We start from the raw sequence: 26367 nt of genomic DNA, 5'->3' as shown, positions 1-26367 counted from the left end.
GGTAAAACCACTAGCACTGTGTTCCTTCTAGGAGTAGATAAGAAAAACCCAGAAAATCCGCTCTGCCCTAAGCCCACTGACCGCAAAGTGCGCCTTAGCCATCAAAAATTCCAGCAATGCTTTTCCAAATCATTCAGAATCACGGTGGACCTGCGGAGTTCCACACATGCTGCTGCATCTGTACTCCTCTCTCAGCCGCTGTGCGCGCTCCCACGCTCCCGAAGCGCCGCCATAAGCCCCCCCCTCCCGTTCCTTTTTCCTACCCGGCCCACAATCTGTTGCCCCTTTACCGTCCAATTGCACTCTAATTGCGATATTCTCTCATTGTTTAGCAATTTGCTTTCCCAAATGACATTCTCGCTCTCTAAGTTAACCGAGGTAAAACTTCAGTGAACTCTTTCACCTCACGACACTGAAACTCATGTTATGGTAATTTCTTTTCTGCCGTGGTTCATGGAGGTTGGTAAATTTCTTCTTTTGGCTTGTGTGAGGAGTAATATGTGTGGTTGATACTCTTCATCAGATTTGTAATATCTTAATTAGAGGTTTTTCCATTGTTTCAACCCTACCCAACTTTTTTTAAATGAAGGTTTCTTTGAATTTGCAAAGATTTGGTTCATATTGTTGAGAGCATTAAATGTAGCTGGTGCTCTCTAGAATATTTACTATAGTTTATAGTAAATATTGTAGCTATAGTATTTGGAATGTAGTAGAGAGAAACTGTTTATCTTCTCCCCTTCTCCTTTTGTATATGAGACACAACGAGATCAATAGATTTTAAGTGTGAAGCTCTTTCTCCTTACAAACTGTCTTGTGTGTGTGTATATTACTTATTACTGCTCTTGTGTCTTTCTAAACATTCTTAACACATTATCAGCATGATTTGCTCCTATACACTACTGCATTTTTTTACTTTAGTCTTGACTCTTCAAACATGTTGCTACTCTTGCTTCTTGTATGATTTTTACTACTTTGGTGTGTGACTCATGATCTTGCTCCACTTCTTGTTGGCCTCTCACATCTTAGCTCCTTGCTTAAAGTACTTGCTCTAGCCCTCCTTCCCTGCTGCACCTTGCACTTGCCACCAAACAGTTACCAAATAGCCACCACCACTGTGTGAGGTTGCGTGCCATTGACCTTGTCACTAATGATAAAGTTGCATGCCGCTGACCTTCCCGCCAATGCTGATGCAGTTTGCTTTCAATCCTACTGCTCACACTAATGTTGCTTGCCATCGACATTGTTGCTAACGCTGCTTACTGCTGCAGCCACCGCTAGTTGCCACCGCCGCCCTGTTGCTATTCTTCTACTGCCATAATCTACAACCTTGTTCAAATAATAATAATAATAATAATTAATATTTTTGACTTCAAATTCAACTTTATCATTTTATTTGACTTTATATTTTAAGGTACATTTTACTCAACTTTTCTACTTGAGCCTGTATTTTCTTTACAAATTTATTTATAATGAATGTTTCAACATCTTCAACTGCTTTTACTATGGTTCCAACTATTACCATTGCATCCCAATATTTTCAAGCTCTTATATTGATTGTAGATGGAAACAATTATCTATTGTGAGCAAAAATAGCAAAATCAAATTTATTTAGAAAACAACTCTTGAATGCCATTATGTTTGCAGAATCTCTTACAATAACTACTTCTATTCCTATTGCTATCCAATGGAAAGCACTTCTTCTCCTTCGTTGTCATCTCATACTTGCATTACAACATCAATATTTAGAAACAAAAGATCGTACAGAACTTTGGAAGAATTTTAAATTCAAGTTTGATCATGGAAAGACCATTTTTCCTTCCACGTCCATGTCATAATTGGATACATTTACGTGTCTTGGATTTTCCTAATTTAAATACTTTCAATAGTGAAATATATAGTATTGTCCCACAATTACGATTATATAGAAAAAGCATCTTTGAAGAAGAAATGATTGAAAAAACTCTTTTTACATTTCCTCATGTATCTATTGTGCTTGCACAACAATATAGAAACATGAAATTTTAGAGTCATTTTGATCTCATATCTTATCTACTTCTTGTAAAGAAGCAAAATGAGCTACACTTGTGCAATGCGGAAGCTCGTCCTATTTGAACTACAATTCCAAAATCTCATGTATTTAATATTTCAAAGTCTAAAAAAAATTATATAAACATAGAAAAGATGTCAAGGACTTAAATCTCGAAGAAAGAGAATCCTCAATATACTCTTCTATCATTGAAGAGAACTAGAAAGTCACTCAAAAGGTGATGTAGTATTAACTAGAATGGCTATTGCCAAAAATAAGAAGACTAGAAAGTCTTGAAATAAAACTAAGACTAGAAAGGCATTGAAAAGAGTGAAGAAGGCTTCACTCTTGCCTCCATATATACTATCTAACTAAGAGCTATGTGGCGATGTCCTATAGGACCTCTAACATGTGTTGACTTTGCTAACCTCATGTCTTATCTTGCAAGGCAAGTTATCTATGTATGCACCACGTAGTTGGCTTGTTCCACAAGTTACAATACGGAGATAACTTATTCCACAAGCTACCAATACATAGTTAGCTTTTTGACCAAGTTTCTAACCTACAAACACATCTAAAATCAAACCGCATTTATAAAGCTTCTAGGAAGCTTTCTAGAAGACTTTATGAAATTATTCTATATTTATCTACTTCTACTTAATCGTATAAGTAACTATTGAGGTAAATGTATATGTCCATGACAAAAGGTGCTCATAAGTATGGAGGCAGTCATAGTCATTACCATTTCTATCCATGTAAAAAGAATAAACGTTCTACTATTAATTATAATAAAAAATAAAAATCAGAGATGTATTTTTGCTATAAATGTGGAATGATTGGACATTTAATACATGTGTGCCATACTTCAAAATATTTTATTAAAATATTCTAAGAAAATAAGAAACTACGAGCTGAGACTCGTAAAGTTCATACCATAGATATATCCATGGATTCAATTGGTGTTAATGATTTAGAAGCTTATATGAATGAAAAAACCTCTAATGATGAATCAAATGATGCGTTCATTGATTCTACAACAACACATATTATCCTATGGGATAGACAAGTTTTTATTGAAAAATCTTTAACTTGGCAAACTAAAAATATGATGACCATGGATGGAACAAATGCGTTTTGTTTCCAAGAGGAAATAATGATGGTAAAATTACCTACAAGTTTCATTATAAAATGTAAACATGCGATGTTTGCACCATCAACACCTTGGAGTTTGATCAACTATCAAGATGTGCATATCAATGGTTATCACCTCTCGACCCTCATTTTAAATAGAAAAGAAGTTTTGGTTCTTGCAAAAAACCATAAAGTTATTGAAAAAACTTTTATTACAAAAAAATGGTTTATATCGAATTGCGATTTGGCCTCCCATTATATTTAATTTTGCATCATCTATCATAGAGAGTTGTACTTTTCTCTGGCATGGATGATTAGGACATTCAAGATTTACATTATTTAAAAAGATCATTTTCATGTATAAGTGGATACAATTTAAAGCTTGCAGATATAGACTCTATAGAATTATGTGGTGCATGCGTGTAAGGCAAGATGATTACTCGGCCTTCAATTTGGAAACTCCTACAAAAATTACCACTAATGCTTGAAAGGTTACATAGTGATATTTGTGGTCCTATTAATCTAATATCAGGACCATTTCATTATTTTTTGGTCTTTGTTGATGCATCAAGTAAATAATCACATATTTCATTATTATCAATCCAAAACATGGTATTTGCCAATCTTATATCTATTCTTATTTATTTTTGAGCATATTTTCCTGATTATCCTATAAAAATATTGCATATAAATAATGCAAAAGAATTTGCATCAAAGTCTTTTGAAGACTATTGTATCAAAATAGGAATTGAATTGATATATTGTATTTCATATGAAGATGCTCAAAATGGACTTGTAAAGTTATTTATAAAGCATATACAACTCATTAACCGACCACTCCTCCTTTACGCAAATTTATTTGCATCTATGTGGGATTATGTAATTTTATATGTTGCAGCATTAAAACGCCTCTATTCTACTTCTCTTGAAATTGTTTCACTACATGAGCTCATTTTGGATCGTGTTCCAAATGCATCTCACAGATGGTAGTATTTTTTTCTACCAGCTAACGTATATTAAACAAATCTTATGAAGATTCAATATGATTGATGTTTATCCATTGTTAACACCAATAGTTGGACGTGATCGTGATGGTCATGATCCATACTATTCGTGCGATAAGGAAGATGAAATATTAGGAGAGCAATATCCATACCTCGCAGCAATTGGAGCACTTTTATATTTAGCCACATCTATTAGATCAAATATTGTATTTGTAATTAGTGTTCTTGCAAGACATAATGCATATCCAATACTATAACATTGAAATGGTGTCAAATATTTACTAAATTATTTAAAAGATATTAAAGATTTGGAATTATATTACACACAATCTACAAATCCAAAATTAGTTGGATATTCTAATGTGAGATATAAATTTGATACTGCAATAGGTAAATCTCAAACATGATATGTATTTTTAAGACATGGAGCTGCAATATTATGGAAATCCATAAAACAAACTATAATTGCAACTTCATCCAACCATACAAAAATTATTGCCTTATATGAGGCATCTCGGGAATGTATTTGGTTGCGATCAATTCATAACCTCATTCAAATAACATGTGGATTTGTATATGATGATTCTCTAACTATCTTGTATAAAAATAATAGTGCTTGTATTGCACAAATGCAAATTGGTTTCATTAACACAGATAGGATAAAGCATATTGATCCAAAATATTTTAGTTATATTGATGACTTGATTATAAATCAAGCACTTATAATTAAGAAAATTGAATCTACAAATAAGCTTGTTGATCTCTTATCACGGACATACACATGTAAGCCAATAATTACATGTATAAATAGATAGAAGTAAGTAAAAGTATGTAAAAGTAAGTTAATTCTATAGTATTTGATATGGAAGCTTCTTAAAAGCTTTATAGACATTGCTTTGACTTTATAGGTGTCTTTAATTAAATTTTTGGGATTAGAAACGTGGTCAAGAAGTTGGTCATGTGCCACACATATTGTTAGTTTGAAGACCAAGCTAACTATGTAGCCCACACGTAGAAAAACTTGTCTTGTAAGTCAAGGCATGTGTCATACAAAGTCAATACATATTGGAGGTCCTATAGCATGTTGCCACATAGCCTCTAGTAAGATAGTATATATAGAAACAAGAATGAAGCCTTCTTCAATCTTGTTAACTCCTTTCTTGCTTCCAATCTAGTTTCAAGGGTCTCTAGTTTTCTTGGCTTTTGGCAATAGCCATTCTAGTTTCTTTCTTAATATACATATCAAGTTATTTCTATTTAGTCATCTTTCTTTGAGAGAAGTTTTACTTGTTTATTTATCTTTATCATGTTCTTGTCCTTGATAGATTGACAGGAGTACACTTACAATATCAGAGCTTTGTCTAATCTTGATTAAGAGTAGATTATCCTTTTTTCTTGAAAAGACATAAGCATATTAGAAGTTGCGGATTATCCTCTTCTAAATTGATATTGTCCTTAGAATTTTCTTTATTCTCAAGTCCTCTTTTTTATTTGTCTTGAGCGATATTAAACATCTTCTCTTTTCTAAGTATTATCATAGCAGATCTTGCTGAAATAAAGAGTGCAATGGCACAAATGCAAGAACAATTGAAGGAGTTAATGCTTACGATGCATCAACTCAATTTACCACGACAAGGAGCAACAAGATTGGCAGGAAGTGAAGATATAGAAATGATTGGAGGTGTTTCAACATCTGTATCAAATCATGTCCCTTCTCCTATCGTCGAACACCTATCCAGTATTAGAGAATCAAAAATTGCCCTACCCGAGAAGTTTGATGGTATGAGATTAAAGTTTAGAAGATTTATGAATCAAGTACAACTTGTGATTGAACTTCAATCCCAAAGCTATCCAACTCCAAGATCGCAAGTTAGATTCATTGGTATGCTTCTTTCAGGTTCAGCATTATCATAGTTTTTATCTTTTCTTGAACAACAAGATCCAATACTGGATAATCTAGAGGCTTATTTGGTGGAGTTTCGATCCATGTATGGAGAACATAATGTAATTTGTGTAGCAACCAATAAGATCCAAATTTTATGATAAGGCAATTGATCAGTAATGTTGTATGCTTCACAATTTTGATAACTTGCAACTGATATCAAATGGGATGATGCTGCACTTATTAGCCAATTTCTCTACGGATTACAATATGAGGTAAAAAAATTAATGCTCAACTTACCTGATTCTCAAACATTGAGTCAAGCAATTGACTTTGTTGTGAAGTGCTACAAACGCCTTTTTGAATTTCGATCTGAGAACCGTATAAGAAGACCTCAATGTTATTATAACTCAATAGTAACATCAATATCTCTTCAACACATACATTCGGAAGTAGAGGATATACAAATTAATGCAATACATTTCAAACCTTGTATTGAGTAAGAAAAGACTCGTCATCGTCAGGAAGGATTGTGCTTATATTATGGAGAACCTAAGCACACTGCTCAACATTGCCCAAAGAAGCGAAGCAACCATAAAATGAGGAGTATGGCGATCAAATGGGACAGCATGTCAAAAAATAAATTTGTTTAGCTACAGTAGGAACCATGCGGTTGGAACCTTGTATAACGCCTAGTGAAGGTCCTATTCTCTCATCCGAATCCTCTCTATATTTTATGATAAATGTTATTCTAAGACCTAAACATCTCAAAGCCTCTGCCTTGCTAGATTGAGGAGCCTCAACATATTTCTTAGATGAAAAATTTGCTAAAAGACATGGCATATTTTTAGTAAAGAAAACTAAACCTGTTCATGTAAAAGTCATAGATGGTCGTCCGTTGTCTTTAGCAGATGTTACTCATGAAACCCTTCCTATAGAAATAGAAACTAATGGTCATACTAGTTTTATAAAATTTAATATCATTAGATCTCCTTCTAATCCAGTCATTTTAGGTTTATCATGGCTAGAAAAATATAATCCTAAAATAGATTGGACTTCTCGTAGTCTTGACTTTTCTGAAAGTATAACTAAGAGTGTAGTTAATCAAGTAGAAAGTCATAAGTCTAGTATAATTAAACCTATATTTGTAGGTACAATTGCTTTCTTGAATGTTGCAAAAGAAGGATCACCTTGTGTCATTTATGCCACACCTATTTCTACTGATGAAAAGACTTCAAGTGGCATTCTAAGTCAATATCAAGATTTTCAAGATGTATTTAAAAAAAAGAATATAGATACTCTTCTAGAACATCATTCCTACGACTACTCAATTGACCTTCAAGAAGGAGCACAACCACCATTTGGACCAATCTACAATTTATCTCAAAATGAATTGGCTGAATTCAAGGAGTATATTAAAGAGAATTTGGCCAAGAACTTCATACGCCATTCCAAATCTCCAACATGAGCTCCAATTTTATTTGTGAAGAAAAAAAGATAGATCATTGCAGATGTGTGTTGATTATCGAGGACTCAATAAGATCACTATCAAGAATAGGTACCGGCTACCTTTGATATCTAGACTTCTTGATCAGCTAAATCAAGCTAAGATCTATATGAAAATAGATCTGCGGGGAGCATACAACTTGGTATGCATCAAAGAAGGAGATGAATGGAAGATTGCATTTCGAACAAGGTATGGACATTTCGAATACAATGTCATGTCTTTTGGACTTACAAATGCACCAGCAACATTCTAACATCTAATGAATGATGTATTTTGTGAGTTTTTAGATGATTTTATTTTCTGTTACCTAGACAACATCTTAATCTATTCTAAGAACTCATAAGAATATAAACTTCATATTCACCAAGTATTAAAAAAACTAAGAGATACAAGACTCTATGCCAAGATAGAAAAGTGTGTATTTCATACTACTCAAGTCGACTTCTTAGGATAAATCATTTCAAATGATGGACTTATGATGGATCCTAAGAAAGTTCAAACTACTATGCATTGGAAGATTCCAAAAATGGTAAGAGATGTCCAATGCTTTTTGGGATTTGCCAACTACTATTGGACCTTCATCAAAGACTTCTCTCAAGTTGCAGCTCCACTTACACGTTTGACTTACAAAGAAAAACTCCAATAAAGTCAAGAAGCAGAAATAGAATTTGAAGCTTTGAAGACAACCTTTATTTTTGCACCAATCTTGTATTGCGTCGATTTTTCTAAGCCATTTTTTATAGAAAAAAATGCATTAGTCTTTGTTTTGGGTGCCATATTGTCACAAATTGTCAAGGACAAGAACTCGATGAAAAAAAAATTCAGACAAGTGAGCCTTCACTCAAAGAGAGGTAACAAAATATATATAAATAAATATATATATTGAAAGAGAAACTGAAATGGCTATTGCCAAAAGACAAGAAAACTAGAGACCCTTGAAACTAGACTAGAAGCAAGAAAGGAGTTGACAAGAGTGAAGAAGCCTTCACTCTTGTCTCTATATATACTCTCTAACTAGGGACTACGTGGCGACGTTCTATAGGACCTCCCATATGTGTTGACTTTGTAGGGCACATGCCTTGACTTACAAGGCAAGTTTTTCTATGTGTGGGCCACATAGTTAGCTTGATCTTCAAGCTAACAACATGTGTGGCACATGGCCAACTTGTTGACCACGTTTCTAATCCAAAAAGTCAATTAAAAATACCTATGAAGTCAAAGCAGCATCTAGGAAGTTTTTAGGAAGCTTTCATATTAAATATTATAGAATTGACTTACTTTTACCTATTTTTACTTACTTCTACCTATTTCTATATGTAATTATTAGCTTACATGATTATGGCCGTGACACAAATGGGAATAGATAATAAACTTCACCCAATAGCTTTTCATTCCAGAAAATTTTCAGCAGCCAAGATTAACTACGAGATCCACGACAAAGAACTTCTTGCAATCATGGATTCGTTTCAAGAATGGCACCATTATCTAGAAGGTGCTTCTAGCCGAGTCATAGTGTATACGGATCATAAGAACCTTGAATATTTTATGTCAACACATATTTTGAATCGTCGCCAAGCTTGTTAGAATATATTTTTGTCAAGATTCAAATTCAAGATCACTTATCGACTAAGAAAACAACAAGGTTTGTCAGATGCACTCTCTAGATGATTTTACCTTGCATCAAAGGAAGGAGATGTTGCTTTTGATCAACAATGAACAATTCTCTTGAAGCCAAAGCATCTTCATCTTTGAGCAATGAAATCAATACTAACTGTTGATTCAACTTTCATTAAGCAAGTTCAGTCAAGTATGTCTTGTGATCTTCTTATTTGTGATATTAAAGAAAATCCTTCAAAGTCTCATGATACTTCCAAGTTTGAATTCAAAAAGAATCTACTACATTTTGAGGGATGCCTATATGTTCCAGAAGGTGAAGCTTAATTACATGTTCTTCAAGCTCGTCATGACTTTCCAGCAACAGGACATTTTCAGTACAATAGAACTTTAGAATTAATATCCAAGGATTTTTGGTGGCCACAAATGTGGAAAGCAGTCAAAGATTTTGTATAATCTTAAGTTGTTTGCTCGAGATCAAAAACTCCTCGTCATCGACCTTATCAACTTCTTCAGCCATTATCCATTTCAAAACAATCATGGTCTTCTATTTCTATGGATTTCATCATGGATCTCCCAATCTTAGGTTCTTATGACTCTATATTCATGATAGTAGATCATTTTACCAAGATGGCATATTTTGTACCATGTACAAAATCTATCACAGGTAAAAAAACAGCTAAGCTCTTTCTTGACAATATCTATTGCTATTATAGATTATCCAAGGATATTATATCAGATAGGGGATCTCAGTTTGTATCAAGATTTTGGCAAATTCTTTTCAAGATTCTAAAAGTGGAAATAAAACTATCTTCGACATTCCATCCTCAAACTGATGGACAAACAAAGCATGTTAATCAAGTTTTGGAGCAATATTTAAGATGTACCATTAACTACCAATAAGATGATTGGACAACTCTTTTGCCATTGGCAGAGTTTGCTTACAATAACACGGTACATTCTTCTACAAAACAAACACCTTTCTTTGCCAATTATGGTTATCATCCACCACTTGATACTTTTGACTTTTCAAAAGTTGATAATCTTGCTGCGAAAGATTTGACAATTCATTTGTCAGAGTTACATGCAACTATAAAGGCATAGTTAAAAAAAGCTCAAGAACAATAAAAAGGTCAATGCGGATGTCTATCAAAATGAACAACCACCATTCTACATAGGTGATAAGGTATGGTTACTTTGTCGCAATATCAAGACCACTCATGCTTGTGACAAGTTGGACTATCGAAGGCTTGGACCATTTTCTATTTCTACATAAATCAATCGAGTTGCATATCGTTTACACCTACCGGAGTCAATAAAAATCCATCCAATATTTCATGTGTCTCTTTTTGAACCATACAAGACAGTGGACATACCAAGAAGAAGACAAGCTCCACCTCCTCTTATAGAAGTGGACAATAATAAAGAGTTTGAAGTGGAAGAAGTCTTAGATTCAAGGCGACATCGAAACAAATTGGAATATCTTGTCCATTGGCACGGATATGACATTAGTGAACGCTGTCATATTACGTGCTAACTTGCTTGAGAACGTGCCGGGCATCTGGCTGTAGGAGGTAATATGGTATTTCGCTAGTATTCAAGCAGTCTATCGTGTTCTTGACTATCCAAATACAATCTATATCGGATTGCAATGTAAAAGCTTAATTCTAATATAAAACGCCTAGAGACCCTATATAACTTCAATCTCTTTTGTTATTTTTATTTTATTTTATTTATTTTATGTTTTTTATTTTATCTTTATCGTTAATTATCTTAATCGTAGACCGTGAATTGGTGCATACCGGAGGATGCACAAGTTCAGAGGAGGTGGATGTCATATTATAACACGTCTATATGATGAAAATATAAATGAAGAAGACTTATTAATATTTAGTCACCTTGGGTGTTAGAAGCGATGGCCAATTCTAGTGCAAATATTGAGAGGTCAGGTTCAGTCACCCCGTTACAGTCAGCCGGGGCATACTTACCAGTAACGAAATGCTCCGTTCAATTCCAAAAACGGGAGTCAGCAGAAAGGGAAAGAACCAATTCAACGATGGGTGAGCCTGGTTCAAAGAGCCAATTGGATCCAATTTCAGAAGACCTCGAATCCGGGTCCTATTACAGGCCTCTTACCCAATATGAGACCTAACTTGGTCGGGCAACCCAATGTGGTCTGATTATGGGCTTCGATTTCGTTTCAGGTTGTTCCGATTCTTTGTACTGTTCTAGGAATATCCTTTGAGTAAAAAGATCTCTTAAAAATAAAAATGGGGGGAAGAAAGCTCCGTCAGCTGTTCCAATTCGAAGAATCCAAGGTGAAAGAATAGAATCTTTTCAGGGTTAAAGGGGAGGATAGGTTAAGAAATGAAGGGAGGAGAATCAGGGTTTTAAGAGTCGGAGAGCTAGCTTCACGCTAAAAAAGACAGAGAGCTGGGGGTTTTTTTTTCTTCATAGGGTTTTGGGAAGACTGAGGCAATCATTGCTGAAAGTCAGTGATATATTGGTGAACTGGATTTTTCGTAAGAGAAGAAAAGGTTGGTACTCTAGATTGTTGTTCGAATGGGGGATACTTCTGTGGTTGAAATTCAGAGTTGTCTAGAAGGTTGAGTATGCTGAATGCATGTGTGGTTGTGTTAATCTGACTGTACGGATAGAGGATATCTGCCAACAATTTAAAGAGGTTTTGGGAGTTGGCGAATTGGAGTTTGTTTAAGGTTTCTATGATAACTGGGGACCTACCAACAAGGATAAGAGGAATATCGACAAGCGACCAAGGGACATCGGTACGGATTGCAGCATAGCCTCACAATCTGTGAGCAAGATTGAACTGGAACTTCTTGAGCATTCGAAAGGGTTTGAAGAGACACTAGTGATAGATGTTTCACAACAAGTCGGAAGGGCAGATTGAGGATCACAGCTTGTCGAAGTTCACGGTCTAGGATTAAAATAATTAACGATAAAGATAAAATAAAAAACATAAAATAAATAAAATAAAATAAAAATAACAAAAGAGATTGAAGTTATATAGGGTCTCTAGGCATTTTATATTGGAATCAAGCTTTTACATTGCAATCCGATATAGATTATATTTGGATAGTCAAGAACCCGATAGACTGCTTGAGTACTAGCGAAATACCATACTACCTCCTACAGCCAGACGCCCAGCACGTTTTCAAGCAAGTTAGCACGTAATACAACAATGCACATGGGAGCCAGTAAAGAATCTTACAAATGCAGCAAAGGCAATAGAGGCTTTTCATTGACGACATCCATCAAAAGCAAGATGAAAATCTTCTTTATAAAAGAAACAAGATTTAGGCAAGATAACATTCTACTTTCAATCCTTGTTTGTAGCTTCTTCATAGTTGTGATGCTCATGAGATGGAAAATCAACAACGAGTGGATTCGACTCAAGAGCCTTCGTTTGTTGATCTGTCAAACGAGACATTACGATTGTCACAACCTTGAAGACAATGCAATCGAGATGAAGATCTTCAAGAACGACATGTTCTTCCTTGAATAGATAGCGAGATACAATGCGTTTGGTATCACAATCTTGGAAGGGACTCCCAATGTTTGGTGATTTTACTAGAGGTAGGAACAACTCTTCATGGTATTCCAAATGTTTTATTCAAAGGAAGTTATGAAGGCCTCAACAATGATCAAATAATTGGGTGGTCTTTCCGCCCTTGTATGGGACACTACCGATGGTTGAGAGGCCGTATCAATTATCTTCGAAGAGAACGAAGATCAGAGTATGTGGAAAATACAATTTGTCTCATTGTAGATTTCCTCAATATATGATTACCGCTCCTCGTGGAACTTGTCCCTAGAATGGGGGGTAATGTCATGGACATACGCATGTAAGCTAGTAATTATATGTATAAATAGGTAGAAGTAAATAAAAGTAGATAAAAATAAGTTAATTCTATAGTATTTGGTATGAAAGCTTCCTAGAAGCTTTATAGACACTGCTTTGACTTTATAGGTGTCTTTAATTGACTTTTTGGGATTAGAAACGTCGTCAATAAGTTGGCCATGTGCCATACATGTTACTAGCTTAAAGACCAAGCTAACTATGTGGCCCACACATAGAAAAACTTGCCTTGTAAGTCAAGGCATGTGGCCTACAAAGTCAACACATATTAGAGGTCCTATAGAACGTCGCCACGTAGCCTCTACTAAGATAGTATATATAGAAACAAGAGTGAAGCCTTCTTTACTCCTTTCAATTCCTTTCTTGCTTTCAGTCTAGTTTCAAGGGTCTCTAGTTTTCTTGGCTTTTGGCAATAGCCATTCCAATTTCTTTCTTAATATACATATCAAGTTATTTCTATTTAGTCATCTTTCTTTAAAAGAAGTCTCACTTATTTATTTGTCTTTATCATGTTCTTGTCCTTGATATCTTTTCACCAAAGCTTTGCCATTGTGCAACCATTGTCGACTTACTTATAGCATTGATATGCAATAACTTGTTTTTCTTGAATAAGAAAGTTAATGAACTCTTTAAATAATTAGAAAAAATGATATTGTACTCTTTTTTTTTCATCTATGGTTTTGCCTTTGAATACAATAAGGTTTTTCTAAGTAAGGTTTTAATGAGGCAATAATTGTAGATCTTGCAAGATTACAGAAAAGTATAGATCATAATTCTATATAAATTTTATATTATATAAATATTATGATAAGCGAGGACGAATGTTGAGAGCATTAAATATAGCCAGTACTCTCTATGATATTTATTATAGTCTACAATAAATACTATAGCTATAGTATTTGGAATATAGTGGAGAAAAATTGTTTATCCTCTCTCCTTCTCCTTTTGTATACGAGACACAACCAGATTAATAGATTTTGTATGTGAAGCTTTCTCTCTCCTTAGAAACTCTCTTGTATGTATGTGTGTATTACTTACTACTACTCTTGTGTCTTTCTAAACATTCTCAACACATATTAAATCCTTGCACATTAGTAGAGATTCGAATATTTAGTTAAATGTAATGATTCTTGAATATAGACAGGTGACGTTCAATATTTTTGGACAAATATCATGATTTATCAATTGCTTGATATTATTTTATATTAAAAAAATACATGCACAAGGATGACGATGTAAAAAAAACAAATACAAATCATTGAATAAATAAATAAACTATGCACTTATGTAATTTTCAGCCTTTGAATGAGACTTGTGAGTAAAAAAAAACATCTTTAAATCTTTGATTATAATTTGTTGTTTTTTTCTTAAAATACCGACCTTAATCTTAGAAAAATATGCACGAGGCAGGTTATTACTAACATTGGTTGTCAAAAATGACAAACATTTTGACATTTTGACAATTTTTATTATTATTATATTATTGTTATTATTATTTTGATATATTTGTAGTGACCAAGAGTGTGCACATATGTACATGTGTATACATAAACATCGAGTAAAGTCATTAACTATAACTTATTGTAATCACCTCGATTTAATTATTGTTTAAAATAGCTATTATCTGAGGGAATAAATACCAAGTGAAGTTCACAGAAACATTTTTAACTAAAAATTAAACGTTTAGTGTAGTTGTTCAAGATGTACCCAAAAATACATTTTCATGAATACGTACATACAAACACACATACGTGTGAATTGAAAAAGGTTCCAGACGGGATATTAACTGGAAGTGTAAACTATTTAAGATAGTGTACAACATTTCAAAAAAGAATGAAAAAACTCCTCTGCAGAAGATGCTTGAATGGTAGTTGACCAATCCAGGACGCGGTCGTTCAAACGGAGCTTTTACTTTTTCATCCTTCATCCGCACAGAGCATTCGATACCCAAACCCCTCTGACACCTCAGCGAATGAGCCAATGACGTGTTCGCCTATCACCAGCCACCCCAGCTAATCCACGTGGGAAACTTTCTCACAACTTGTTTATTTTAACGTTTTGTCCCCCGCACGGTGGATGATATGGCGCTCTGTTTGCTGAGCTGGAAAAATATTCCCTCCTTTTTGCCATTCCAGGTATTAAAAAGGTATTTCGTGTGGCCCGTGAAGACCGACTGCAGTCTAACAAGAGTGTGATTGGATGCTTTTCCCGCTGCGTTTTAGGCTGATGTTACGATTCCTGACGCCGCACAATTTCCAGGTCGGTGGTTCAATTTGCCGAGGGCTGGCTCAGCTCCGCGACGTGCTCCCATTTCATTCTATTTGAGGCTGGGCTTTGTCTGCGCTCATGCCGGCCTTTCCAGCTCCGAAGAGGCACCTTTGAAGCAGCAGAGATCGGCAGCAGGATGACGGTCTTTGGGATCAATGACATTGTCGCTGTGATCGAGGACATTCATTTGAATCAATGGCTGTGCTGGATTGAGGAAATTGAGCCTCCCGTCAGGTCACCATCGACCGCCTCGATTCTACAAGATTCCAGTGCTCAGCTTCAAGCCCGAGTATTTCCATTCACCACTTCGTTAAAGGAATAAATGCTTGTTACAAGGACAGGATATGAATGTTTTTTCGAGGTTGAACTTTGTCACTCCTGATCGCATGCTCTTTACTCTAATTGCGCTCCGTTCTGGATTGATCAGCGTCGTCCAGAATTCGCGATTTCGTTTAGCAACAACCAAGTGCTCGTCTGCAAGTACTTATGTACTGCACCGTTGATCTGTTAGTGACCATGTCCAGTCAGAATAACTAGAGGGGTGAGATACGCGATGAACCGTATTCTATTCTTTCTGAGTCCAAATCTGAATGGAAAACGTCAATGAAGAACAGGGGCTCTTCAGTGGCTGGACCTAATTGCTTGCGTCACACAAGCCAAGCAAGCACGGGACTGTCGGCTCCAACACAATTTGCAAAAAAGACAATGGACATTATAGATCTTTGAGCTACAGGCTCACATTCATTCAACCACATAAACTGAGCGCGGTAGAGAGCACAATTAAGAAGAGGGGTGGCGTTTGCAGAGTAAGGCTTGAGAATAAGGTCAATCTGCCGTGTTCCATAGCATTACAGCAGGCTGAGTCCTGATTTTCTGATTGAATTGAACCTGCACTACTTGATATGACTTGGTCCATCATTTATGGTCTTTCCTCGATGCAGAGTGTGAGCTTTCCAAAATGACGTTGATAAGTGATTCCAGAATTGCAGGCTGGATTGTGCGCTGCCAACCAGTTTCAACCCCCTTCGTTTTGAGTCCGCAAGATCTAAACGCAGATTAGGGCTGAATAATATTTCAGGTTGAGGACATCCACTGGAATATTGCAAATGGGACACATACATGAAATCTCTTAGAGATACGTATTTGGGTAATACTTACTATCAAACAATAGTAAGGAAGTGGCATTTAATTTAAGAGGTTTGTTTATTTCAAAACTTTAATCAAGTGTGTTGATGATGTGCATTCAATTCATGTGGTTGAATATATGTGACAAGAATGTGTGTAATTATATAATTCCAGTGTCTATCCAAATAAGAGAGTCTTATTATGAATTTTAAGATTCTGTTCTTTGGATGGACAATGGTTTATGAGGAAATCAATTTAATTTACGTTAAATGCTGTGTTGTTCTACATTGAGCCCTTTCGTATTTAATTACTATCGCCAAATAATCAAGTTTAGTGTCTTCAAATCTATTTTTGGATTTAGAGTAGGTTTTAAATTGTATTCTTTTGTTTTGTAGTTGTATAGATTTTGATTTCATATTTCCTTTTAGGACTTTGATTGTTATATTATTTGATTAGTATTAAACTAATATGTGTGTCTAATTAATAGAATATCATAATTTATAGAGATATTATTTTTATTACTCTAATTTACATGATTGTTAATCTAAAATGGTATCTTCTATCTTTGTCATATATTTTATAAAAATACAAGATGTGAATTCTTCAATTTTAGCATATGATTATGGTTTCTAAATAGTTATTTTATCTTTATTTCCCAAATATGGACAAAGGTTATAAAATTTTATAAAATTACCAATAAACAATTAATTCAAATTTAGACTTCTAATTTTAATTTATGTTAATGCTAAAAGAAGAATTGAAATCAAGAAATCACTCTATAATGGTTAACTATAATCTATGATTTATTTAAATTAAGTAAGAGAACTGATATGTTGACCGGAATTTTTACTAAATTAACCGGATTTTGGTCATAATATCTTATATATCATATAATTAAAGACATTATTATTTTGTTGGTATTCATTAAAAGACAAAATTATGGTTATGCAAAATTAAAAAGAATGCTTTAAATTTTAAACAAGAAAAAAAATTAAAGAAATTGTTAGAAAATGATGGCTTAGTTTAGGAATTATAAATTATTTGTACAAATTCCTTTAATATTCAAGTAGATACATCTAAAATCAAGCAAATTATTTTAAAAAGTTTGGTCAATATTAGTAATTAGAACTAAATTCTCTCTACTAGGGTTTATATTCTAACTGTTTGTTTGTTTGTTTATTTGTTTTTGTTTTTTGTTTATATATATATATATATATATATATATATACAATTCTTTATCATTGCAATTTCAAAAACACTTTTTTTTTTTTTTTTTTTTTTTTTTTTTTTTTCTGAAACATTAAAAATTAAATAAATATAAAACTTTCAACCACAAAATATTTCTATGAATACATATATTAACAACTGAAAGGATTGGCCTAACAATACTACAATAAAATTAGCTAATATTTATGGAATATTAAAGTATATCCTAAAATGTGTAAAAAACAAAAACAAAATACATTTTACACAAAATAATACCATTTTCTATCTACATAGATTAACTAATTGTTTCTTAAAGTTATTTAATTTAATTTAATTTAAAAATAATATAGAACTCTTAAAATGTTTTAATAAAAAAATTAAAATACTTTTACATGCATTTCAAAAAGATACAACTTCCTATTATTTACTTCATTATATGTTCTTAAAATTGGATTTTAATCTTTAATAGTTCAGTTAACTCTATGAACTCCAAAATATATATTTAGTAACGAAGGACTAAGTAGAAGTAATAAAAAGATTGATTCAGTCATATGTATATATAACCAGTTAAAATGATTTAAATAAAATGCTATAATGTTTCTTTCATGTAATAAAATAATTTTGAAATGAGTATTACTAAATGTATTTTCTACTATTAACCATGGTGGAATCCACGTATTTGGTAGGCAATTTGATTGAAGCTTTGTAAGAATTTAGACACCAATCAAAGCGGTCAGCTTTTAGTGGTGAGATAAGTCCTTTTTAGTGTTGTCTCAAAGAAGGGCTTGCATCCTCGATGGAGTTGAGAAATTAGGGCGACAGTTCTGTAGTTGGAACTGTCGTCCTCCTGGTGGGCTGTGTAAATTAGGGCTTAGACTCACATATACCGCTTGCCTTGTTTTTTCGCCGTTGGTATGCAGGGGCGCTGCACCTAAATCTCGAGCCAAGTTAACATCATTGCTGCTCCTCATGGTGAGAGTTGTTTGTGGGGTCGAGCCTCTCCTTGGAAGTTTGCGCTTCTGAGTTGGTTCAGGTTGAAGATTTGTCCACGTAATGGAGTCCTTCAGGGCGGACAGGGTTTAAGCAGGGTTTAGGGTTTAACGGGATTTTGCCCAGGCTTCAAGGGAAAGATTCAGACAAAACTAGGTGTTGCCAGGATTCATTCTAGCAGGGATTTGTGTTGAAAAATCAGTTCAAGATGGGGAAAGCGGCGAAGAGCACAAAGAAGTTCTCTCAGAAACACTTAGGGGCAACGATAGCACGGAGGCGGAAGTTGAAGCCTATGAAAAATGCCATAAAGAAGAAAAAAGCTGGAGCTCTTCTTGCAGGTAATGTCTCTTATTGAAGTTGAGACTGTGTCGCGTGAGGATGCGAATTGGGAGTGAACGCTTGTTGCTGTGACATTCAAAGCGTAGATGGGCATAAGTTCAGAAGTCGTTGGGAACTTGCAAAATTTGGTGCTGAATGAAGTTTTGACCTTGGTTTGCAAGGCATTTGTCGACGCTGTCTATGTACCACCAAGGAGGAGACGTTATTGTAGTTTTCACGATACCTACTTTTTGGAATGTTTGTCTGATGTGTAATCTTGTTTGCAGGGTTTGCGGAAGACCAAGCTATCGAAAGAACTGAAAAGAGTCAAGTGGAGAATGGAGGAGGTAGAAAGAAGTACGTTGAATTATCTCCTTTCAATCGGGTTAGGCTTAGGTTCACTATCCATGAGATAGCAGGTTGCGTGTATCTTCATTGTATAATCATTCTTGCTGCTCGTAGGTAAATGTCAGGGCTCAACTGATACTAGTATTGTGGGTCTTCTCCTGAACCTTTATGGAATGATGACCTCAGGAGGGTTCAGGATATGACTGTCGATGAGTTGATGGAAGGAGACTTTCTTGATAACTTGAGTGACGGAGGCGAAGGTTCTGAAGACGAGGGAGGTTCTGAAGACGACGGACTTTCAGATGGGGTAATTGGACCTTTTTGGCTGGATAGTATCTCTACGTTACGAGCTCCCGATGTTTGTTAAGCACGAACTTCTCATAAGTTTATCAAGAAATTGAGTTCTGACTGTTGCTACACAAATCAAATTTATCGACGATTCCACAGGCTTGTGAAATCATGTTCATAGTCTCGAGTTAACATCAGTTGTGACCTACGGTGGTGGTTAGTGCTGATTTAAGCTTATTGTACTGGCAGGAAAATGTGAATGACGAAGATTTGGAAAAGGCAATCGCCGATCTTGATGCTGATATGGGTAACGTTATTTTACTTTCATGATTGTTTTGTACGAGTTGTTCTCCCACCTGATGAGCGTGTCTGCCTGCGCTTCTTGTTAAATTCATTTGCCAAAATACTCACTCTCACTGAATTCTTGTTGTGCTGAATCGCTAGATAATGATGATTCCGAAGACGAGGATGAGGATGGGTCAGGATTGGGTTCACAGAATAAAATGCTCAAGTCTGAGGTTTCTAAGCACAAGCATCAACTTGAAAGCCTGCAACAGAAGGTAGGAGTTTTGCGACTGGAAACTCTGAGAATTTGATGAAACTTTGATAACTACCACGAAATTTGAACATTGTTTTCATTTAACCGGTTGTGTACACTCATGTATCTAATTATTTATTTATTTATTTATTTTTGGCCAACAATTTTTATGTCCTGTTGAAGCGTTTGATGGAATTTGTCTGATATTTGATAACGTCGGAAGATGCTTGGTCTGAAGTTCTCGTATGCCTGCATATTGGTTTCAGGATCCAGAGTTTTATCAATTTTTGAAAGACCATGACAAGGAGTTGTTGGAGTTTGAGGATGAAGATGAAGATGAAGATGCAGAGGTACCATTTTCTCGTCCCCCGTTCTATTAGTATCGCATTGTAACATGAAGTTGACTCGGTTGCCCATGCAGCATCCACTTCCGTTGTAGTAGTAATGTGCGAATATTTGCTCTCGAGTTCTGGTTTTCTTTTTTTTTCTGCATTGTGGATTTTGAAAAAGCATGTTTTCATTCATAGAGGAAATTGAGTAGTACAGAAATGTATGTTGGCAAATAGAACCTGAAGTCTCCTGTACAAGTAATTGAAAACAATGATCGTAATGATTCATGTAGGATTCCGAAGGAGATGGGGATCACAAGAATAGAATGGAACTAGAATCTGAAGGGAAACAAATTTTAGAGGATGGTACAACCGTCAGCCTCTCCACAGCTTTGGTTGAGACCTGGTGTACCGCTGTCAAGGAAAAGCAACACGTCGGAGCTCTTAAAAATCTCCTGCGGGCTTTTCGAACAGCTTGCCATTACGGGGACGGTGAAATGGAAGACATGGGCTCTAAATATAACATCAGTAGCAGTCATGTTTTCAATAAGATCATGCTTTATGTACTTCTTGAAATAGACGGGGTTTTCAAGAAAATGCTTGGCTTGACGGATATGAGTGAGAATAAAAGTGGAACGGTGGAGGTTCAAAAATTATCAAAATGGAAGAAGTTAGAGCCTTTTGTAAAGTCTTATTTAGGAAACGCCTTGCATATCTTGAATCAAATGACCGACAACCAGATGATAGCTTTTACTGTTCGGCGATTGAAAGCGTCTGTTATTTTTCTGGCCGCGTTTCCCATTTTGGCGAGAAGATATATGAAGGTATGTCTTTCTAATTCCTTTTTATCGAAGCAGCATGTCTTTTCGGCGGCATGTTAACATTTGTGCTCATCTTGCATATGTTCCTTGCTGATCGACATAATCCGTTGGCACTACTTAAGTGCCATTGATCGTGTTTCTGAGCTGTTTCGATAAACCTGATTACAATGGTGTCATTCTCATTTTGATTCAATTTTGCTTATATGTGCAGGTGGCACTACATTTTTGGGGTAGCGGTGAAGGGGCTCTTCCACTTTTGTCGTTTATGTTTATTCGAGAGATGGCTTTGCGTTTAGGATCGGATTACTTGGAGGTATGCCTTAAAGGCATGTATAAAGAGTATGTGGCAAATTCCAGATTTGTTAATCCAACATCTCTTCCAAGAATACATTTCATGGCAAGCTGTGTTGTAGAGCTCTATGGTATCGATTCAGCATCTTCATATCAGCATGCTTTCATCTTTATTCGCCAGTTGGCAATTGTTCTTCGCAATGCACTTACCATGAAAACTAAGGTATGTTGTAATTCTCGCACGTTTTTTTAATACTTTAACCATTATGTGTGGATAACTTGAAGAACGAGGGACCAGGAGACGTAGTTATGAATTCTACGATTGTTTGGAGCACATCATTTTAAGAATAATTTGAGATTGGTTGCATTCAAATTAGAGGCCATTCGTCCCTTTTTTTTTTTTTTTTTTTTTTCGAACTGTCTCTGTAACAGTTATTAGTTCCCTGAGATGGACTGGTATGTTAAACAACGTTCTTCCAATTCTCTTGGTTAATCTGCTCGTCGAATGATTATTTCTCGTATGTCATGTTCCCATTTCCTGTGAGGTCACAGGTAAGGAAGCTTTCGGGTTTCTGAAAGAGTTTGGAGTTGCTGTTGCTCTGTTGGGTTTCTGAAAATGTGTTCTGGACGGATTATGCAGGAAGCATTCAAACAAGTGTATAGATGGCAGTATATCAATTCGTTGAACGTTTGGGTAAGGGTGCTCTCCACATACAAGGAACAGCTGCGTCCTCTAGTGTATCCATTATCGCAGGTCATCGACGGTGTGGCGCGGTTAGTACCAACAGCTCGATATTTTCCATTACGTCTTCAGTGCGTTCGTATGCTCAACAGGCTTTCGGCTGCCACTGATGCGTTTGTTCCAGTTGCATCTCTTCTCTTGGATATGCTACAATTCAAAGATTTGCACATGAGTCCAACTGGCGGGGTTGGAAAGGGTCTTGACTTTTCAACGATGATAAAGGTGCTATATATTTTTTCGTAACGAGGTCACACTTACCTTCTTTGTTCTCATCCTTAGCTCGGTCAAGTATTTGTACTATCTAAAGAATTATCATTCTTTGCTTGAAGCGACCAGATCTGGAGTATATTCCAAGGCCTTATGATTACAAAATTTATTCTACTAGAGCTATGATGTTAAGTTTATGTTATGCAGTATGATTGTAACTTGAATTTGGTTTCGTTATTTTTCCACTTTTGCAGGTCCCTAAGCAAGCAGTGAAGACACGTGCCTTCCAGGACGATTGTGTAACAGGAGTTATTGAGCAGCTGACAGAGCACCTGGCTCAAAACAGTTACTCCGTTGCATTCCCTGAGCTGTCTGTGGTACCGCTTGTGCAACTTCGGCGAATGTTGAAGGAGATTAAAGTGGACCGGTTTCGCAAATTGATCAAGCAGTTGGTGGAACAGGTCAGTTCTGGGGATGAACTGATTATCAGACAATGATTATTACGCAAAGCTTTAAATGTGGATAACTACGTGTGGTTGTTACATGCCAGACAAAGTATATGCCTGTGCACATGTTGCAAATTCCATGTGATGATGATGACATGAAAATTGTTTAAGAGAAGATTAAAGCGGATACATAATGAGAAAATTCAATGGTGTTGAGTTCGCTTCAGATTGCTCACTGTGGTGATTTTCTCTAGATCGAGCGTAACGTTGAGTATGTGGGGAAGAAGCGTGATGGTGTTTCGTTCTCCCCGAAGGATATCTCTTCTGCTTCGTCATTCTTGGAGGTCCGACTCTGCCTTTGTTCTAACATTTCACGCATGTGCGGTAGAATGCATCATTCAATTCATTGCCAGTGTTCAACACAAAAAAATGTTTACCATAGATTCAATACTCTTAGGAATACGCTTATTTTGCTCAGGAAGATAAAAAGGCAGGCTCCAGTCCACTGTCGAAATTTTCTGTTTCTCTGCAACAACGAGCTGCACAACGGCAGGCTGCCCTTCGTACATCCAGGTTCGTTTTTGGAACAATGTTGATATGCAGCACTGGGTGGTTTTCTCACAAATTGTCTTGGTTTTCTTCACGCACTGCACAGTGTTGTCTTGAGACGCTGGAGTTTAACACCATGCCTTTTGTTGTTGCAGTGTGGTGGTTGGAGGGGACAACGAGCGGGTTGCAGATAGCGATGACGAAGAAGATGACGAGACGGTAGTTAAGGAGGGAGCTAAGGCATTCAGTAATGACTGGTTACCTTCCAAGAAAGCATCAGAGTGAGTCACTAATCTGCGCCCTATCCATGCTTGAGTACAAGTGTAGTCATATCGTAGCCATCCAGTATTTTTGGATCGTCACCTTACGGGTTTAATGCTTTTACGTTGACTTCTGTAGAACAGGTTGACTTCAGGTTCTAACATCTCATCATATTGCTTCTCTCTCTCTCTCTCTCTCTCTCGATCTCGCACATACACACATACCTGTTGCTTTATGCGTGTCATTAATTATGGAGCAAAATGACATTCTTTATGTGATTATGTCTAATTTTATTTTTGGTTTATCAGTCATATCCTAGTGTTAGCTTTGGGCCTTCGAAGCTCTGCATGTACTGAGCTGTGAATTTACCTGTACAGACGCCAATCTGAAAATAAAGTGGTCATTACAAAAGCTGCTGATGGTGATAACGACGAGGATGAGGACCGCGTGGAAGACCTGGTGCTGTCTTCATCTGACGAAGATGCGGATGAAATGGACGAGGATGATGATAACGAGGTTTTGGGAAGTGGCTCGGAATTGGACTCTGATAATGACGAACAGGAGATTTCCTCAAGAAAACCGAAAAAGTCCACTGGACACAAGGACACAAAGGATGTGGCGAATGGAGGAGCCAGTACGAGGGGTGCCTCCAGAGGTAGAGGGGGTAATAGAGGCGCTTCCCGAGGAGGCAATAGTGGAGGAAGAGATGCATCTCCAGGAGGCAAGAGAGGAGGATTTAAGAACCAACGCGGATCCGCAGGTGGTAGGCGAGGAGGAAGAGGAGGATCTCCTGGAGGTTACAGAGGAGGAAGAGGAGGATCTCCCGGAGGTAACAGAGGAGGGTTTAGGGGTGGTAAGAGAGGAAGCAAAAGGGGGAGGGAATGAGGATATCGATTAGCATCTTGAGCATTTAGGCTCTAGTAACTAGCTGTATGAAGAAACACATACGAATCATTTTTCTTTCTATGATAGATAGTCATTCTTGCAGTGACATAACGATTTGAAGTAACAGTATTTATCATATATTGATTTTTGCGTGATGCTGACAAAGGGAATTTGCAAAATTGTCAGTCTTCGAGTGTTTTGTACCAGCAATTTCGTTCAGTATTTAGATTTCTACCTAGCAATTGTTCATTTCTAGAGTGTAGAGCTGAACTAGCACTTCGAGGTAGGTGAAACAGTGTTAAAGATTTTGGCAAACGGGGACAAGGAGGCATGAACATTTTAACTAGAAGGTGCAATTTTCAAAAGAGGAAAGTTGCAGTTTTTTCTTTTGTGCGATTTCTGAAGGTGGTGTGGGACCAATAGAATGTTTATAATCTTCTCTCCACAGACATTGCCTTCTTAAGTTGCGCATGAATTAGACTTCAACAACCATGTCAGTCACAAGCGAAGCCGGCTTATTTATGTCTTTTCCGCATCAAACCAACTTCACCTCCGTCATCTCTACTGCAAGCAGCTTAAATAATTGGACCTTAGGGAAAGTATGCGATGAAAATGCGAGTTGTAAGCAGAAGCAACGGTAACAGTACACAGGATCACAATATGGTACTTTGGTTGTACCATTAGATGATTGATTATTTGATTTTCGTAAAAGTTCAAATATAATGTGACTCATCAAATTGAGTACAGAGCTTTCATCATCAAATTCAACACAAGATGCTTCAAAAGTGTAAAATACAACCAAAAATTGAAACTTGAAAATAACGTTATATACAGTTTTATACATCCTCGCAATATTAGTACTAATACATGATAGTATATGGCCATTGAAGCAAAGCTAGTCCAAAAATACAATTTTGTAGAAAATAGAAAATCAAACTTCACAGTTTGGTCTAACATCCTTAAGCTTTTAAAATTGCTGTAAAACATTTGGGCGTGGTTTTATAAAAGTTTTTTATTTTTTTATTTTTATCACTTTAGTAATGATTGTATAGGACACCAACTACTTACTCTTACAATTTTGACATTCATATTAGAGCTTTGTCAAAATGTTCAAGCAACATTTTAGAATGCTCAATAGGAATTAGATATAGTAATAGAGCTAGCCACATACAAACTTAAAAAGTTGTAATTTGAACCACTTTTGTATAGATTTGGCTAAATAATTTAGAACATTGTCTTGCTAAAAAATCAAAATAGGATCTAAATTGGTGGTATTTCAAAATATGCTTGTCATGATATTAGTCCATGCTTCTTTTTAATTTGTCAAAGAAACCATGTCCAAAAAAAATCATTCAACTCCTATCTTAATTAAACCAATACTATGCTTCATTATTGACAAGCTTGGTGTGGTGTCACCGATATAAATACTTATTCTAATAATTACTTATACGATTAAATAGAAGTAGGTAAAAGTAGATAAAAGTAGATTCATTTCATAATATCTTTTAGATTCAAGAGTCTTTAGTTTTCTTATCTTTTGGAAATAATCATTCCAGTTTCTTTTTAATATAAATGTTTTTTTACTTCTATTTTGTCATACTTCTTTGAATTTTTTTTTCATAAAAGTCTCACTTGGTTATTTGCTTTCATTGGATTCTTGTCCTTGACAAATTCACAAGAATATACTTACAATATCAAAGCTTTATCTTTT

General features: G+C 35.7%; 1 protein-coding gene across 1 annotated transcript; it reads left to right on the top strand.

Moving 5' to 3' along the window:
* The first annotated feature begins 18554 nt into the window (after positions 1–18554).
* Positions 18555–24821, top strand: LOC112276946 (nucleolar complex-associated protein 2). The gene is made up of 14 exons (XM_024508776.3): positions 18555–18971; positions 19239–19308; positions 19486–19606; positions 19837–19894; positions 20032–20147; positions 20392–20475; positions 20748–21278; positions 21487–21789; positions 22207–22530; positions 22770–22976; positions 23216–23305; positions 23440–23534; positions 23666–23791; positions 24149–24821. Exons 1-14 carry the CDS (start codon positions 18842–18844, stop codon positions 24654–24656), a joined length of 2763 nt encoding a protein of 920 aa, XP_024364544.1. The 5' UTR covers positions 18555–18841; the 3' UTR covers positions 24657–24821.
* Positions 24822–26367: the final 1546 nt, after the last annotated feature.

Source organism: Physcomitrium patens, chromosome 24 (genome assembly GCF_059467195.1).
Source record: "Physcomitrium patens ecotype Gransden chromosome 24, ASM5946719v1, whole genome shotgun sequence".
Classification (NCBI taxonomy): Eukaryota; Viridiplantae; Streptophyta; class Bryopsida; order Funariales; family Funariaceae; genus Physcomitrium; species Physcomitrium patens.
This window is presented reverse-complemented; position numbering and strand designations above follow the sequence as displayed.